This window comes from Gracilinanus agilis, chromosome 2 (assembly GCF_016433145.1).
Source record: "Gracilinanus agilis isolate LMUSP501 chromosome 2, AgileGrace, whole genome shotgun sequence".
In the NCBI taxonomy this organism is placed as follows: domain Eukaryota; kingdom Metazoa; phylum Chordata; class Mammalia; order Didelphimorphia; family Didelphidae; genus Gracilinanus; species Gracilinanus agilis.
Genome location: NC_058131.1, coordinates 255,373,436 through 255,393,263, shown reverse-complemented (window position 1 = coordinate 255,393,263; position 19,828 = coordinate 255,373,436). Strand labels below are relative to the sequence as shown.

Below are 19,828 nucleotides of genomic sequence, written 5' to 3'. Positions count from 1 at the left end.
AAAATCACACAGCTATTAAATGTCTGAGGTAGATTTTGAACTTTGGATCTTCCTAATTTCATGTGCAACACTCAACCTACTGTGCCATCTTGCTGCCTCATCTTTAAAGTATCAGCAAGAAGGGTACTCAGAAGTTCAGCTCAGTTAAACAGAGTTAGAGCAGCTTCTGTAGAAGTAGAAGGCATAACTGATGTTAGACTATTTCAGAGGTCTATTTGACTCTTAAGATCATCACAAGGGAGATCTTTTTAGTCATCTTCTTAGGGATGTCGACCTTAAAAGATCAAGTTTATACATTAAGCATTTACTAGTTTCCCTTCATAACTGATTATGGCTCTATAGACTAAAAAGATCTGAACTTAATTCATATATCTTTATAACTAGAAGATACTTTAAAAGTCATTTAGTATAATACTATCATTTTACATATTGTGAGAGGCAAGAGTGGTTTTAAAGGAAGAACACTGAACTTGAAGTCTCAAGAATTGGCTTCAAGTTTGTCTTATTGCTTGCTGTGACACCACGCAGAAGTCAGTTTTTTGTCTCTGAACATTTTTTTTTCATCTAGTGGTTATAAACTACTTGGAATACAGCATATTACTTTGTAGCTTTAGTTATCACTGTAGACAAAGTCGTCAGAGGTTTTGTGACTTTTAAAAGTAGGCAGTAACCATTTGGAACTCATTGCTGAAGAGATTATATAAGGTGAAAATATTACTTAGTAATTAATGCTTTAGAAAAAATTATTGTTTGTGAGTGAAGCTTGAAGCCTATTTTTAACCCTTTGAGGAGGATATTGTGGACCACATCTGTGTTCAACCACAAAATGCTCCTTATTACCCATCAGAACCAGAATTTTGAGCTTGATGTATTATAATTAGTCTCACCAATGTGACATTTCTTGTATAGAATTTTAGTTGTAAGAGTGATCACCAGAATAATAATAAATATTTTGATCATTTAGAGTTGTTGATAAAAATATGTATTGTGAATAATGCATTATATTTTAGACCTCTAGTCCTCCTTTTAGAGAGAGTTCTCTTTTTCCACTTTCTAATTTAAGCATAATTATAGTCTAGCTCAGTGGTAGTGAACCTTTTAGAACCTTTTAAAGACCATGTGCCCTGCCCTGCCCCACTGACTGTGTTTGGGGCACTACCTCCTGCTGCCTCAGAGATCCACCTCTGCATCCAGCCATGCTGGGGCCTACCAAGGGGGTTACTGCTGGGCTTTGCTTGGCTGGAGAAGGCTAGTACAGTTAGGAAGGTGGGGAAAGGCTGGGGGAGAGGTGGCTTCTTATTACAAGGCAGGGTCCATATCCTTGTCAAGTCTGATTCAAATGTAGCCCCATACTGCCTCTGAGCCTCTGTACTTCTAAGCTTCTCTGCTCTTTGCCTTTTAGCCTGCTTATATTTGCTTAATAATGATGCACCTGTGACTCCTTTGCTGTGCTGGGAGTGGGACTGCCTCTGCGGGTGGGAGCAAGGGGTGGAGGGGATACAGTTAGCTTTTGGGGTCAGGGTCACCCCACAGACTGGCAGCTGGCCAGGAAGGAAAGTACAACTAGTGTTCTTTTAGGAGGGGGTGCCAGACCTGGAGAGGAGACCTTCCCTGTAGCCCCTAGACCCAGACAGGGGAGGGAGAAAGGGAAGGGAGTGACTTGAGCACTCTGCTGGGGAAGAAAGTAAGTGCAGAAGGGCAAAGAGGTGTGTTGGAGAGGGGGAAGGGAGCAGCTGCCTTTCTATTAACTAACTGCCTGGACTGCCTGGACCATATTTGGCACACATGCCATAGGTTTGCCATCCTGTGTCTAGCTACTCAACCTAGTGACTGAACTTGAAATCAACTTAATTATTAATGAGATCAGTGTTATTTAGTTTCTGAATTATTTAGGGGGGAAAATATAAAAATAATGAGGTTCTTTTTTTAAATAAATAAAAATTTAAATAAATGTTATTTTTGTTGCTTTAGTAGGACTACTGAGTCTTGTGCTGATATGAAATGCCCTATCTTTTTTGCTATTTTCTCACTTATTGAACTTTTAACACATTTTGTCCAAATGAACTTAATTCTCAGAACTCTTTCATAAAACAAATATATTATCATAAGCATAGTTGTTCCTTATAAGTTCAAATAGGATTTAGAGTTGGATAGGACCTTAGAGAACAATTACATGGTAATTCAGTAGCAGAGCAAGGATCTACCTCCCTGAGTCTATGTAGGAGCCCCAAAATAAACTCATCAGCACTCCCATTTTTGATTTAAAAAAGATATAAGATTCTCAGTTAATCAAGTGTTTAAGAACTTAATATGTGCCAGAAACTGCTCAGTGTGCTAAGGAAAAACAAAAACAGACCCTGCTCTCAAGGAGCTCCCTTTCTAATGAAACAAGACATAAATAATGTGGTAACATAAACCCAATCAGAAACCATTTATTAATTACTATTATGTGCCAGACACTGTGTTAAGTGCCAGGAATACAAAGGTAAAGACTCACAAAGAACTCAGTCTGCTAGGGGAAAGAATATACAAATAACAGTGTACACTGTACAAACTATATACAAGATAAACTGGAAATCATCAACAGCTCTAGGATTCAGAGGGATTGAGAAAGGTTTCTTGTAGAAGGCGGGGTTTTCTCTGGGACTTGAAAGAACCAAAGGGTTGGAGATGAAGAGGGAGAACATATCAGACATGGAGGATATGAGCAGTGAAAGAGCCTAGTCAGAATACGGAGTTTCTTGTGTGAGGAACAGCATATAGGTCAGTGTCACTGGGCTGCCAAGTATGTGAGAGTTTAAAATCTAATAAGACTGGAAAGGTAGGGAGGAAACAAGTTATGAAAGGCTCTGAATGCCAAACAGAGGATTTTATATCTGATCCTACAGGTGTTGGGGAACCACTGACGTTTATTGAGTGGGGGATGGGAAGAGAATAACTTTCACAGATGAGGCTGGGTAGACTAGAGCATAAAGATGAATCAACTGGCTATTGCAATATTAGACATCAGCAGAGAAGGGAGAGTATGCAAGAGATGTTACAAAGAGGGGTGGCTTAAGATGAGATATCTGGATAAGAGAGGATATTGGATAAGAGAGGTTCTAGGTTCAAATTTAGCCTCAAACATTTCCTAGCTGTGTGACCGTGGGCAAGTGACTTAACCCTAATTGCCTAGCCCTTATAGTTCTTCTGCCTTGGAACTGATACTTAGTATTGATTCTAAGACAGAAGTTGAGGGTTTAAAAAAAAGAGAGATGTTACAAAGGTAAAAAACCACAGGCATTAGCAAAAGATTGGATATGGGGAAGTAAGAGAGACTATGGAGTCATAAAAGATGAAACCTAATAATTTACAAGATTATATGCTCACACATGCTTACTATTGAATGTAAATTGATACACATTTCTTTTAAAATGTGTTTAGTCTAGAGTTTTGTTTTTCTGATAAGCTTTTTGGTTCGTAAAATACCTGAGAAGTATTCCTCTTTACTATGTGCTAGGCACTGTGCTAAGCACCAAAGAAACTGAGAAAGAAAAAAATACAATTCCTGCCTTTCAGGAACTCACATTCTAATGTGAGAGACCAAATGCAAGCAATTTGGTGGCAGAGTAGAGTGCTGGGCCTGGAGACAGGAAGAGTCATCTTTGTGAGTTCAAATTTGATCTCAGACACTTATTATCTGTAGGACCCCAGGCAGATCACTTCATCCTGATTAACCTTGGTTTCCTTGTCTATAATAAATCAAGCTGGAGAAGGAAATGGAAAACATTTCCAGTATCTTTGCCAAGAACCCCAAATGGGTTCATAAAGTAAGATGAATCTGAAACAAATGAACAACAACAAAATGTACATAACATATAAGATATCTATTATAAATGGAAGGCCCTATCAAAGGAAAGATATTAATAGAAGGGACAAAGAAAGACATCTTTGAAGAGATGAGATTTGACCTGAGTCTTGAGGAGGGCAAATATTCTAGCCATGAGGAACAGTAGAAATGAATGGAGAGATGGAGTCAGGAGTATCGGGTGTATGAAACAACAAGGATGCCCATGTCTGTCCATTGTGTATGAAGGCAAGTCAAGTGTAAGTAGCCTGGAAAAGAAGAAAGGGGCTAGATTATGAAGGGACCTAAAAGCCAAAAAGCAGAATTTATATTTGATTTCTGCAAGCAATAGGGAGCCCTTGGAGTTAATTTAATAGAGGGGATGATATAGTTAGAGATGAGCTTTAGGAACATCAGTTTGGCAGCTGAATGAAGGTGATAAGTACCTGCACCAAGATAGCAGCTGTGTTAATGTAAAGAAGGGGATGTATGTGAGAAATATTGTGAAGGTAGAAAAAATACCTGACACCAGATTGGATATGTGTTGTGAATGGAGTTAAAAGTTGCAAGCCTGGGTGAAAGAGAATGGTGGTGCCCTCAGCAATAACTGGGAAATTCCAAATAGAGGGGAATTTTTGGTGTCAAATAAATGAATATTTTTATACATGTTGATTTTGACTTGTCTTATGAGCTAGTTCTCCAGTTTTAGCTGTCCAATAGGCAATTATTTATGGAAAACTGGAGTTCAATAGAGAAGAGAAAGATAGATATTAAGAATCATGTGCATAAAAATGATAATTGAATCCATGAGAGCTGCTGAGGTCAAGAGAGATAGTATTGAGAGAGTGGAAAAAAGACCTGCTACAGATCTGGTGGTTAGTGAATGTGACTTCAATGAACATTCAGCAAAGGTAGACAGACAGAAGACAGTCAAGAAATCCTAGAGAAGAGAATATCCATAAAAGGTAATTGACTGTGCCAAAGACTTCAGAGAAGTCAAGAAGGAAGAGTTTGAGAAAAGGCCATTATCCTTTGACTATTAATATTGGCAATTAAGAGATCTCTGGCAGTTTTAAAGAGAGCATTTTCAGTTGAATGTTGAGGTTGGAAGCCAGAGTTTTTGTTCAAATGAGAGAGGAGAGGTAGTGAAAATATTGATTATAGAAGATCTCTTAAAGGTATGTAATCAAGAAAGGGAGGAGAGATAAGTACCAAGATTATTGGATTATCATATGAGGGTTTTTTAAGTATGGAAGAGACATGATGGTGTTTGAGGGTAGCAGAGAAGTATCTGGTATATAAGGAGAGACTGAAGATTAATGGGGTCTATGTATAGGAGGCAATCTGCTAGAAAAGATGGGATGGAATGGAATCAAGGGTGCTTTTAAAGAGATTTCCTTCGTAAGAAGGAACTAATGTGAGACAGGGATGAAAGAGTAGATGATAATCCTTGCTTCCCTAACCAGCCTCTAGATATATCTGAATATGGCATTTGAGGAATGGGACTATCTCTGCTAAAGGAAGATTTGATTCAGAGGTGGGGGAAGAAAGGAAATAATAGGGACCAAGTTGCAGAATCCTAATCAATTAGCGATTATCTTCTCTAACTCCATCCAGTAGATCAGTGGTTCCCAAACTTCTTTGGCCTACTGCCCCCTCTCCAGAAAAAAATATTACTTAGCCCCCTGGAAATTAATTTTTTTTAAAATTTTAATAGCAATTAATAGGAAAGATAAATGCACCTGTGGCCATCACTGCCTTCTTGGATCGCTGCAGCACCCACCAGGGGGCAGTAGCACCCACTTTGGGAATCACTGCAGTAGACAATGAAAAGCAGTTGCTGTGGGAGCCAAGAGCTGAAGATCTGACCCTTGTCCATTTCTCACAGGATAGCTTCAGAGTACTTGCAGACCCAGGAATCTCTGCAATGTATTACTGAGAGACTTTCCTCTGTTCTTAAGGTGAGGACTGTTTGTCTTGTCTTTCTATAGGTCTACTGAGAGAAGTATGATCTATTGATCATACCCTTGGCACTCAGGTGCCATTAATGAAACCGACTATAGATTAGGCTGTGACCTTTTGCCTTAGTGACTCTGAAGTGCCTCTATATATTACCAATACAGCACCCAAGAAAGTGGGAAATGCCTTCGCAATAGACACTAAAAAGTTAAGATATTAATACCAGAGACCATTATTCCTTGAGAACTGATAGCAACTTGATTGAATTAATTACTTTTGGTAAGCTTATTGCATTTTTTGGTACAGTCAAATCCAGTAAATGTAAATAGGTAATGTCTAAAACCATTATGTTATTTGATAGTGATGGAACTCAGTTCTAATGCTCCTTTGTTGAACTGAGTTTTCTTCTTTGAGTGGTGATCCTCCTAGAGGTATGGGTAATGATAGCTGTTAACTGTGATGCAACAGAGGCAAGGGAATATTGGTCACAGCTAAGGAAAAACATGGTGGGTAGGTATGTGTATTAGATGGGGGAAAGTGCTGGTCGTAAGGTATGATTAATTGTTAGGAAGTATGTTACATTCCCAAATTCTTGGTGCTTCAGGTTTTGCCTTTGTTTTTCCTTGCTATGTTCTAATTATTTCTAGGAAGTGAGTTAATGATGTCTGTATAAACTAGCCCTATACAGATGTTTGTTTAAACTAGTCTTGCCTCTGTCATATACTGACTCTTGTGACACAATTCAGTTAATCTCTCAGTGCCCAAGGCAACTCTTAAGACTATAAGTCACAAACTAATGTCTGCTTCTCTACATTGGGGGAGAAGAGTTTCTATGCTGGTAATATCCCACACTGATAAAATCACAAGTCTGAATTAAAGAACTTACACAAGAAAAAAAAATCAGACTCCACAGATAAGACAAACTGAAATTTATCTTTTACTTCTAATGTTGGTATATTTTTCTAAAATGCCAAATGTATCCTTTGACATGAATTTATTGACAGCTCAGAGAATAGCTAACTATTAAGTAGAACCCAAGAATATAAAGATCTCAGGAAGACATTTAACTTAATATTTAGCACTGGTCTGTAGATAACACTCTTAAAATAGTAGAACTTTAAATTGTTCATTATTTTGCAAAGTGTTATTTTCTCCAGCAGATCATGACTTTGAAATTATTCCTTTATTGGACATATAGTCTAGCTTTTATAAAAAGGTATTTAAGCACTCTCATGAATTATGAAGTTGCACAGGTCTAATGTTTATCTAAGTAGCTTCTGTATATATAATATGACAATGACAGTCTTAGGAAATTTTTTTTTTGTATAGGCAATAGATTTTTATCTAAATTTAAGTATGATTCATGAGAGAGTTGGCTAGATTTAAGGGTATACTCAACCCATGGAATAGAACAGAACAAAATAACTGAATCATAGAAGAAACAAGTTTCAATGCGTACAAGTAAGATTAATAAAATGTAAATAGATCTAGGCCAACATTTTTTATATTGATACCTTGATATGCTAATTCTTGTTTACTAATTAAAACAGAAATTCCTCTAGATAATATCTAGTTCTGATTCGTTGAAAATAATTACATTTCTTTAAAATTGTTTTATAATCAAATTTTCACTAATTTAGACAGGCTATAAATTTGTAAAATATTTTTCTGTAAGCTAAATTGTTAAGCAGGTAGCTTAATTGTTTTAATACTCTTTTCAAATGATAAACAGTATAGATTTCCTGAGCTCCCCAATTACACTGTGATCCCCTACAGGGCTGAAACTGTCTTTTGGCTTTTTGGGGGGAGGGTATTACCAGTGTTTGACACAGTGCCCCCTTCTCCAAATTATAGATGCTTAAATAAATGTTTATTGACTGACTGGATGTTTTCTATTACATTTCTTTTTTTAAGATGAAGATCTTTTTTATGGGGCAAAAATAGCATGAGAGAGACACTTACTAGACTTAGAATCTCAAGATCATAGTTCTAGCCACAGCTTTACCAGAATACATGAACTATTATACACACATACACACATGCATATACACACATTTTAATTGTTTTTTTGACTAATCATATGTATTTTACCCATTTAAAAACATTTGAGAGGGTGTTCATAGACTTTACCTGTGGGGATAATACAAAAAAAAAAAAAAAGAACCCCTAGTTTAGGTAGACACAGGGATTGTGAGTGGAGCCTTAGGACTATAGGTTACCATTCCTTTTGCAACAGCTAAGGTAATACTAGTTTGTTTTTTAGACAAATACTAGTTTATTCTTTCTTCCAGTCTCATCTTAAATCCTCCTTCTACAAGAAACCTTTACTGACCTTTAATTCTAAAGCCTTCCTTCTGTTGATTTATTTTCAATTTATCCTGAATGTAGTTTGTACAAAGCTGTTTACATGTTGTCTCTACCTTTTGGCTGTGACCTTGAGAGCAGAAACTCTTTTGTAGCCCTAGTGCTTAGCATAGTGCCTGGCACATAGTAGGCACTTAATAAATGTTTATTGACTGACTGACTGACTGAAATTGGGGGGAGGGGTAGTATAGGTCCTATTGTAGCAGGGCTGGTTGGCTAGGGTGGCTGAGCTCCCTACCTAGTGTCCTGGTGTTTGACTATATAGCATGAAGCATGGTCTGGCACTTGTTGGAGATAGAGGGTTCAGGTGAGGATTGATTCATATGTCCTTTAATCAGGAAAGCTCCATTTCACAGCAGATCCCCAAATTGAAACATTTGGGAGGTAGAGGTAAAGTTTCTATAGTTTTGAAATGAATAAGGTTGGTACCAGGTAGTATGTTGACTCACCAAGTCATATGATCTTGGGCATGTAGGCTCAGAAGTCAGTTTTCTCAGCTCATCTAAAGAGTAATCAGGTCCTGATGAACTGAATGAACTACACTAACCATTTTTTTTTAAAGAAAACTAGTTTATAAATTAGATTTATAGTTTATTTTATGTTTTACATCTATTTCTTCCAAACAGGACTATCCTCTTGAGAGTGCAAAGAAGTTTAGATTAGTAATGCACCAAATCCTTCTAGGAAACATGACTGCTTTTTAATGTAAATCTTACCTCTGCTTACTTATGATCTCTTTGGAACTCAATTTCTTCATCATTTAAATGAGAGCTTTGGACTAGAATATCTTTTCTCATTTCCTTGCAACTCAAAATCTTGCAATCATTTGTGTGGTTGTTCACATTATTAAAAAAAAAGATTGGGGAAAAACACCTAGGTTTTCATCAAAATAGCTGTTAATTTCAGATGAAGTATTAACACAGAAGGAGCCAATTGAGAATCACCATCACAGTTCAGGTCTAAGGATTGGTTACCTATTATCACATTGAAAGAAGAAAGTAGTCAGTCCACATTTGAAACAGTATTATTTAGATAATATAATCTAAAAGCAAATTGAAGCAATATTCCCAAATAATAAGTCTGAAGTTCAGACAACTGAGAGTTCAGTTCAGGATCTAGCAAGAATCAAAGTAACTTAAGGGTGATTAAGGAAAAGGACCAAAATTGGGACAGAAACTATTTTCTAGGGGAGAAAACCAGAGAAGGTCAGAATAGCAACTGTAGTTTGTGTATACACAAGTGTGCTATGACTGAACAAATTAAGTTTGGTGATGTTAAGCATTTATTAAGCACTTACTGTGTATGAGGCACTATACTTAAATGCTAGGGATGCAAAGACAAAAAAGAGTTCTGTCTCACAAAGAGCTTATAGTCTAATAGGATGTAGCAAAATTAAACCAGTTGTCTTGATGACAAATGGCTTAATATCTCAAATTCAAATTACTTTCTTGTTTTATTAATTAATCATTTCAACTCTTCACAATCCCATTTGAGGTTCTCTTGGCAAAGATACTGGAGTAATTTGTCATTTCCTTCTCTAGTTCATTTTACAGATGAGAAAATTGAGGCAAACAGGGTTAAACTTTCCCAGGGTCAAAAAACTAGTGAATGTCTGAGGCCAGGCTTAAACTTAGGAAGAATAGTCTTCCTGACTCCAGACATAGCACTTTATCCACTGCACCACCTAGCTGCTCCTTACTGATTGCTTTTAGGGTGTGTGGTATATGTAGTTTTCTGCCCAAATATCCAGAAAATGTTATCTATTCCCCTCCTAGAGAGGTGGGAGGAGAAGGAGCAGGTCCTGGGGAGTGGAGACTATGTTATGTACTGTGTTGTATTTGATTGCTTTTGCATAACTTTTCTTTTTTTTTTCTTCATTATGATGAAAGGCTCTATGGGGGCCATGATATATCTGGAAATAACAGATACATAAAAATAATTCATCAATAAAACTTATTAAAAAGTTAAAGATTTTCCAGGGGAAGGGATGAGAGTTGTAAAAAGGCATTAGGATGAGGATTCTTGAAGAACATATTTAAAAGTGTTTAGAAATAGGACTAATTAGATGTCCTGAACCTAGTGTCCTCAATAATCAAATTTATGGTGGATTTAGATATAAATGATGTGGATAAGGAAGAAAAGAAAATGTTATCTGAAAAGACTGATATGTGTACCTTGCAAATAGTAGACATTTATCAAATGGCTTGTATACTAGGAATTAATCTTTAAAGGGTATAAGGAAAGGCAAGTAAAAATCCTGATGATGAATACAACTTGATGAATTTGATGATTAAGACTTAGGGTCTTGTAAGAACAGAAAGTATTAGAAAGGTTAAAGCCATGAAGGAGCTGAGGCTTTTTGGTACATGCTAAAAATAAAAACTACGTTGGAGCAAAGATGATGAGAAAAGAGTACTACAACTTGAGATAGGGCAGTGATATTGGACATCAACTGGGTGGCACAATGGATAGAATGCTGGGCCTGGAATCAGGAATACTCATCTTAATCCAAAACTAATCTCAGACACTAGCTGGATGATCCCAAACAAGTCACTTCACCCTGTTTGCCTCAGTTTCCTCATCTGTAAAATGAGCTAGAGAAAGAATGGCAAACTATTCCAGTATTCTTGCCAGAAAAGCCACAAATGGGGTCACAAAGAGTTGCATACATCTGAAATGACTGAACTACAATGGACGACAGAAAGAAGATGGAACTAACAGTTGCTGTATGAATGTTTGGGGAAGAGAAATTGTTCACAGGGAATTGAAACCCAAGATACATAAGCAAATGGTAAGGGACTACTTCTCTGGTCTCAGGGATTTCAAATCATCAGGTTTAGGTAAACTATAGAATGGTATAGTATAAAGAACAGTGGATTTGGAGTCCAAAAATGGATTTGGAGCTTCAAATCCCAGCTCTGTTCCTTAAAACCTGTGTGATCTTTAAGTTATTTAACTGTTCTAGTCCTCAGTCTTCTTATCTGTAAAATGATATCATGATCTCTAAGGATCTTTTCAGCTCTAAATCCTATGATTCTATATCCCAGGATATTGGAATTACTTTCAAGCATGATTGCTGAGCTACTAAGTATTTTAATAGACAGAAAGGTCAATATAAGTCAGCATTGTGACATGGCAACTAAAAAAGTTAACCTCATGTTTCAATAATAAAAGGATAATCCTCAAAATTATAGACAACTTTCTCAAGATGACAGTCCCATTATCCCCTGCCCTAGGGATTAGATCACATTTTGAATATTCAGTTCTGGAAACCATTTCAAGGAAGATAATTGGAATGCTTTGGTTGGAGAACATCTGGGATGGAAAGAAGGGAAACCATGCTCTAGAAGGATCTTTTTAGGAGTTGTGTGTATTTAACCCATGGAGGGAGAAAAGAAGAAGGGGAGCCTAGAGGGGAGTGTGAAGAGGACCTGGGAGTGTAGATTTAAAGCTATAAGAAATGTTAGAATCTCTTTAATAAGGAAATTTAAGGACAGATATTAAATGACTTGTCCATAATCATTAGTTGGCATCAGAGGCAGCATTCCTAATGTCTTCCTAACTCAGAAGTTCAGAACTATGCACTTTACCCTGCAATCTCTCTAAAGAAACTTTAGCAATCTTCAAGTATTTGAAGGGCAATTACGTGAAAAAGGGATTAGACCTGTTTTGCTTGTCCCCAGAAGTCAGAACTAGGAAGTTGAAGTTCAAGAGTGTAAGTTGCAAAAAGGCATATTTCAGTTAAGTATGGGGGGGGGGAGAGGGAAGACTTTTAAATGATTAAGCCTATCCAAAAGTGGAATATGCTTCAAGAGGGATGTTGTGACTGCTTGTCGATACTATTATAAAGAATTTTTTATTAGAATAGATGAATGCAGAATGTCCTCTCAACTAAAAGATTCTTTTATTAATCAAGAATTTCTTGTCCTGTGCCATCAGGCTTAATTATACTCAAGATCCCCATTTTATTTTGCCTGCAAACATTGTAGGTTGTCGCAGAGCATTTTGTTAAAGCATCATTACAGAAGCACAGTACAGGATCAAATTGTTATTTGAACCATGTGTTGTAATGGACATGGAAATGTTGGAGTTAATCTAGATTCAGTTCTAGGTAGTCAAAAGCAAATAAAGTAACTGAGAATAATCCAGATGAGGGACCAGTATCCAGAGAGAGGGTTTCTAGTAGAAAAAGTTTAGGATGAGAATGGAATCAAATCAGGAGTTAGTGCTAAAGATTTTGATAAGGCTGGTGGTACCCCTCCCAAAATGAAGATACTGAGTTTGTCTGCTTATTGATGCCAGTGAGCAACAGATTGACTTAAATGATAAAGGAACTATGTCTGAACTAGGCATTTAACCTTGTTGTGCTCCAGACAACTCTAAAACTAAAGATAAGACCTCATAAAGGCAGTTACTTATCTTTATCAGTAGAGTTTCTACATCCAAGTTCTCTATACAGATGAAATCACAAGCCAAACAAAATTTCCCCCCTTAACCACTGTGGAGGAAACATTATACTATGTGTTTTTCCCCCTTAGTCTATGCAAACTTCCCATAACTCTTTAGAAAATTCTCTTGATCCTTCTTTCTTAATGAATTCTGTACCTTTTCAATCTTGTCAAAGAAATATAAACTTTATTTTACTTCTTGTCTCTTTCCTCCAATGTTTTAAATGTATCTGAATACAGTATTATTTTTAAACAGTTATTCTGTAGTTGTCTTCACATTATTTAACTTCACCTAGCAGTCTTAGTATAGACATAAACTTTACACTTATTCTGGAAGATAGGAATGCAGTGTGAATTAGATGAATTAATATTAAGGAGAGGTTTCCCCCAAACTGGAAAAACTACAAAATTTAAACTTCTAAGCATCTCTCACCTCCAGGATCTATGATCCTTTATATTTAGAAGACATTTTCCTCAAAATAACTCCATTTTTATAGAGGAGGAGGAGTTGAAGGCTTGGAGGACTTCAATTCAATTCTTGTGGGGGACAGCCAGTGTTCAGAAGTTCAGGAGATGGAGTGTCTTGTTTAAGGAAGTAAGCCAGAATTACAAGGTATATGGAGTGGAAATAAGATATAAGTGGACTGGGAAAGGTAGGAAGGGTCCTTATGGATGTATGAAAGGTTTTTAAAATGAAAAAGAGGATTTTATGATCAAGGAGGTGATAGGTTGCTGATGGAGTTTATTGGATGTGTGATATAGATGTAGTGCTTTAGGCAAATCAATTTGATATATGAGTGGAGGAATATTGAAGTAAGGAGAGACTTGAAGCAGTCAAGAAGACCAACCTTCAAGCTCTTGTAATATTCTGGGTCTGAGGTGAAAAGAACCTGTACTAGAATGGTTGCAGTATAAGGGGAGAAAAGGAAGAGATGTTATGAAGATAGAAATCATAGACCTTACCTACTGATTGACTATAGGAGAGTGGGAGAGAATGGGGAGTCAAGGATGGCCTTTCTCTTTCTCTTGTGGGCTTAGGGAAAGCTCTTAAGGATAGGTTTGGGGAAAATATGAGTTAAGTTTTGGACTTGTTAAATTTGAGACATCTGGGACACATAAGTAGAGATGTTAAGCAGGCAATTTGGTAAGATAGGATCAGTGTTTAAGAAAGATTGGGACCACTACATAGGTTTGTCAATTCCTTGCATAGAGATAAAGAGAGCAGATGATATCAACAAAGGAGCAATTATAGCCAAAAGAGACATTAACTCAGCCTGGGAAGAAGGCAGCAGGTCAGACAAGTAGAAAAAATAATGTCATGAAAGCCTGGGAAGAAGAGGGTATATTGGAGTGCCCACAGCTTCAGCCATTGTAGGACTTCTTCAGGATCATTCTAACCACGTGGCCAGGGCTCTTTTCACTTTTTCATTTGACTACTCTGCCAATTTTTTTCCAATATGGTTGTTAAATATTTTGTTTTTTTTCTTTCCTTTTAAGTTGGGTTTGAAGATTATGGGCCAGATTGTGATAGCATGAGGATAACTGCCTTCTTGGACATTCCGGGACAAGATAATTTGACTCCATTAGCCCGATTGGAAAAGTATGCCTTTAGCGATAATATTTTCAATCGGTAAGAATCTCACTGGGCCGGGAGGAGGAGGGAGTGGGGTGCAAGGGGGAATGCACTATTTAATTTTATCATGTTTAATTTCTCCTTTACACGTTTTTGTTCAACTGTGTGTTTTCTTGTAGTTTTTTTCACTTAACAGTAGGAGAGAAAATTATACAAGTGGCAAAATTTAATGGTGTTTAAATAACTAGGATTACTAAATGGATTTGTTTTAAGCATTTAAAAAAGTAAAATAAATTGTTTGAGGTTATTTTTAAAATATCTTTTTTAAAATAGTGTTTATTCTTTCCTTTGACTAGTCTACTTCATAAATATTTGTTTCAGAATGATCCTTTTCCCACTTATGATACTGAACTATTATATTCCCTCCATAGACAGATTATTGCTAGAGGACTGTTGGATGTCTTCCGGGACTTCAGTAATAATGAGGAAGATTTCTTGACTGTAATGGAGATAGTGGTCAGACTGTCAGAAGATGCAGGTTTGTGAAAGAAGTTATCTAAATTTTCAATTTATTTGAAAGAAATTATAGACTAATCACATTTAATTCTCATTTTGAAAATTGTTAATCAGTTTAAAATTATTCAGAACTTTCAGGCAGTCAGTAAAGGGAACTTTGAAAACTTGGGATCATTGAACTAGAACTGGAAGAGTAGAAGAAAGCAACTATTTCAATTCCCTTATTTTACCAGTGACAAAACAAAGACCCAAGGAAAGCTGTGATTTGGCCTTACTTTTCTTCTATTAATTACTTTCATAAATAACATTGAGGAACTTATTTGAAATTGACTTAATAGAACTGATTTTCAGAAAGTAATAAATGTTACCATTACCAAGCCATGGACAGATTTTGTTTGTTTGTTCATTTGTTGGTGAATATGCTGCTAAAATGTTACCAAGCAATAAGAACAAAAAACAAGGTACAAGACCTTTTGAACTTGAATTTTATGATTTATCTGTTTTAGTCTGATCTGCAATATTTGAAGGTAAATCTTCAAATGTAGGTGTGCTTTTCACCTCCTCTACCTCACCCCATGTATATAATGTAAAGAAAATGAACTCTATTTAGAAAAAATTGCTTTCTAACTGTATAGAGTTTGATTTTATTCCCTAGAAAAAAGGTCAAATTGATCAAATGCTTTGTCATTGATTCAAAACTTATCTTCTCTTGGAATCAGTCCTTCTTTTATAATTTGACCAATTTACCTAGAAGCATCAAAATAAGCTTTCCATTCCCTTAACATTCTAAAATAATTCTTATTTGAATGTTTCACACATTTCTATAGGTATTCCTGCCACTGATTTAGGTTAAAAATTTCTCTTTGACTTGGTAGATAGGTCTGAATAGATTGCTTTGGCCAAAACATTCCTTGTCCTATTGCCAGCTGAGTGGTGAACCTTCCTGAATTTTACTAGACTGGTCACCAGGCCCCATTTTTAAAGCCCTTTCCAGCTTGCGCTGATATAGCTTTTGAGAATCTCCATAAGTCAGAAGAATAGGATTTGAAAGAAAAGAATATCCTTAAGACTATCTTGTGTCAATCAGAAAATTATTTATTAATTTAGTCATGTGCCAGGCACTGTAATAAGTGCTAAGGATACAAATACAAAGCAAGGCAAGTCCCTTGAGTTTCACATTTCATGGGGCAGGTGGGTAATAATATTCAGAGATATGTAAATACGATATGTTTTATAAGTAAATACAAAGCAGTGCAGAGAGGGGCATAACCTGGGGAAGTTAGCAAAGGCTTCTTGAAGAAAGCAGCATTTGAAATGAACCTTGGAGGGAGAAAGAGAGGGTAAGGATTCTTAGAGGAGTACTTTGCTTCCTTATGCTGAACAGATATCTGCCTATGTCCCTCTGCCATATACTTCTATAGCAAGTCTTTCAGTGGCCCTAGTTCCTATTATATCCTGTGTCTGCAAAAGTTCATACTCAAGATTTCACCTCTCAGACTACCTGCAGGAATGGGTGACTTCTGTGAACCTTTTAAATTGACTTTTAAATTCTGGGAAGATGGCATCTTAGAGAGAGCAAATCCTAAAAACCTCTGCCCCCTTACACACTGAGATAGAAAACAACATGAGCCTTTCTTTCAAGGCAGTCACTGTTGGAGAGCAAAGACTCCAAACATGCTCTTTTGTCTTCTGAATAAGGAAAGTGAAAAGGAAATGAAAAATAAACAAAAAACAGGACTACCTAGCCAATCACCTTGATTTAGTATGATTCTAATCATAGGGGTCAACAATTTCTCAGTAGGCAGATGTTAGACATCCCTATACCCCATGGGGTGATGTCACTGAAATGCCTATAAACAAAGGTTTGTATCTTCTAATTTCATCAGATTGATGGAAAATTCATCAAATCGAGTCAGAGACTCACTCTCTTGGATTAGTCCTCCTTACATTCCCCCCTCCCCCTTCCCCCCCACTTAAATATCTGGAGCCCAGCAAATCTTAACTAGGGCCTTTGAGTCATATTGGTCCATAAAGCCCAATTTTAAATAATATGTTTAAAAGATTTAAGTTGATAGTTTAAAACTTTACAAGAATTCTCTTAAATTTTATCACTCATGATGCCTTTACAATTAAAAAAAAATAGAACCATAAGTTGAATTTTTAGTGCTTTGCCTTAAAAATTACTGGGATTGGGGCAGCTGTGTAGCTCAGTGAATTGAGAATCAGGCCTAGAGATGGGAGGTCCTAGGTTCAAATCCGGCCTCAGACACTTCCCAGCTGTGTGACCCTGGGCAAGTCACTTTGCCCACCCTTACCACTCTTCCACCTAGGAGCCAATACACAGAAGTTAAGGGTTTAAAAATCTTAAAAAAAAAATTTACTGGGATTCATAAATTATGGGAGGATACATTTTATGAAAAAAATCTATTATATGCATTTTTATAGGAATTTTACAGTAACCTGTAGATCTTACACATGCGTGGTTAGTTGTGATGTTTTCTAGATGGTATTCCATTGTTGTTACATGTTGACCTTTATTTGATTTTTTTATTCCTTGAAACAGAGTTGCCATTCTTTTATCTGTTTATTTTATATATCACTTAACAGCTTAATCTTTTAAGCCTTTCATCAGCACAAATACATGAAATAGGTTATCATTTTAAACTACAATGTCTAATTTTCCTACTAAAGTGTTTTAAGAAGACAAGCTAGAAGTTCTAAATGTATGCTGTATCTAGTTCTTGTTTTTATTCTAAATTAAATTCTTTTTTTTTCTTTTTTTGTTCATTGTCACAGAGCCTACAGTGAGGACAGAGCTGATGGAACAAATACCTCCTATTGCCATTTTCTTACAAGAAAGCCGACCAAACTTCCCATTGGCATTCTCTGAATATCTTATGCCCATTGTCGTGAGGTATCTCACAGATCCAAACAACCAGGTTTGAAAATTTTTGAGCTTGCCTTTTTGGCAACTTTTGCTTGATTAGCAAAATTGACTTATTTAATTATACTGAAGATTTGAGAAAAGTTGTGCCTTTTATAACCCACTCCAGGAGTTGTTATTTTTTAGGGTTAAGTAAAGAATGAATGTTACAGTTTATTTGGGATTCTTCTAATTATGTGACAAAGTAGATATTTTTAATTGACCCCTTTTGTCCCGCTTATTACACACATATTGTACATCATCATGCTTAGGAAAATATCTTGATCCCACAGTTTCTTTAAGCTATTCTTACTTCTCTCCTTTTACCACAAAACTTGTCAGACTTAGGTTCTGAACCCATTTACCCTCATTCTTCCATTGACCCATTATGGGGTTTCTGTCCTCATTCTTTTGAAAGTTTTCTCAAAATTTTGTTGGTTTGAGGATGATTGTTACTACGTTCTAAATTGCCAAATCATTCATATAGAATTTGAAAGTTCAAGAAAACTTTAAAAGTCACTTGGTCCAAACCTTTAATTTTACAAATTCTTTGGTTTTTAATCAGCCATAGTTTTCCTTCTGACATCTTTTGAATATGAGATTATTCACTGCCCTTTCTGTTTGTTAGCCTCTGTGACATGTTCTGCCTTTTAATGCTTTTTCCTGGCTTCTCTCCTGTCTTGTCCTTCTGTCCTCTACCATCCATAGGCACGGCTCTCTCTTTTAATTTTATGTTCTTTCGGAGAACTTATCATTCTTATGTCCTCAGCTCTCACCTCTATTTTCATAACATATCCAGATCTCTAGCTGCCTATAAAATAATTCTACCTTGATTTCCTGTCAGTATCTCAAACTTTACTTTTATAATACCACATGAATTACCTTCTTCCCTGCAAAATAGTCTTTCAATTTTAAATTTCCCTAATCTATTAAATTTCATCTGAACTCAAAACCTTGAAGTTAACTTTGACCCCCTTTCTTTTACCACCATTTGGTTACTTATCTGGCTTATCACACCTTCTAATATCCTTTATTTCTCTCCCTTTCTTTCTAAATTGCTAGAAAGCTCATCACTTCACACCAGGATTATTGTAGTAGCTTTTCTTATTACTCTCCTTGTCTTTGGTCTTCTCTATTCTTCAGTCCATCCTAAACATAGATTCTATATTAGTCATCCTAAAAATACCACTTTTATTATGTAATTCTTTTGCTTAAAATTTTAGTGTATGTGTTCTCTATACTATTGTGTGCAGAGGTTAGATTGATAGGTTATGTGATAGCTTATAAAGAGGGGTTAGGAATGCACATTTATTTCAACTTTGCTTGAATCTCTTTGTTTTTCAATTTATATCCCCACTGCTTTGGGGGATAATTTCTTTTAAGTCTATTGTTATCTAATGTGTAAAGTACCATTATATATATCTATTATTATTTTTCTAAAACCTTTTCTTTTTCAGTTTTTGTGGGGGCCCGCGTTCACTCAGTCCATAGGCTTAACAATTATACAAATTTAATCACTTGCTACCCCTTTTGTTAGCCCTTCCCTTGCCCCAGATTTTATCTTTCCAGTTTGAAAGATACCTGTATGTTGAACTTTTTGTTTGCTTGGTTTGTTTCTTATTTTATTTTGGTCAGTTTCCATGTGGAAACTGTTCCGTTGCCGTAGTCTTTGAATTATCCTTCTCTGATCTTGTTCTAACTTCATTACATCTTTTTTGAATTACAGCAACCAGGCCTTCTTGTTTGATGTGAATGGAAGGTTAGGATGCTGATCTGGTATTTGAGAGGAAAGCATTTTTTTGGAACAATTTTATATTTCCCTTTTTTTTCTAAATCACTCTAGGTTAGGAAATCAAGTCAAGAAGTATTGTTAATTCTATTGGAACAGGAGCTAATTTTTCAAAATGATATTGAAAACAAAGTTTGCCCAATACTCCTGGAACTTTCTGCTCCAGACAGTGGTGATGAATACAAAGCAGAAGCTGTGAATGTAAGTAAATTTTGGTGATACCTACCAAATTATTTATTTATCACATTATTTATATGGTAATTTGTATAAAGCAACTGTTGCACAGCCTAAAATATGCTTTTTTTTTTGCTAATTAATGTTTATCACATTTTGACAAAGTGCCTTTATCTTGTAATTTTTGTATTTTAATATTGAAAAAAAATTTTTGGCACTAGTTCTTTCATAAGGATCCCTAGCCTATTTGTGAAAA

General features: G+C 36.0%; 1 protein-coding gene across 1 annotated transcript in view; it reads left to right on the top strand.

Annotated features, from left to right (window-relative positions):
* LOC123233566 (serine/threonine-protein phosphatase 4 regulatory subunit 1-like) overlaps positions 1 to 19,828 on the top strand; it is a 65,098-nt gene that overhangs the window by 11,257 nt on the left and 34,013 nt on the right. Inside the window, exons 5-8 of the mRNA XM_044659636.1 lie at positions 14,095 to 14,227; positions 14,602 to 14,708; positions 17,483 to 17,625; positions 19,453 to 19,599. Coding sequence (XP_044515571.1) covers positions 14,095 to 14,227; positions 14,602 to 14,708; positions 17,483 to 17,625; positions 19,453 to 19,599 — 530 coding nt within the window. The remainder of the gene's footprint in view (positions 1 to 14,094; positions 14,228 to 14,601; positions 14,709 to 17,482; positions 17,626 to 19,452; positions 19,600 to 19,828) is intronic.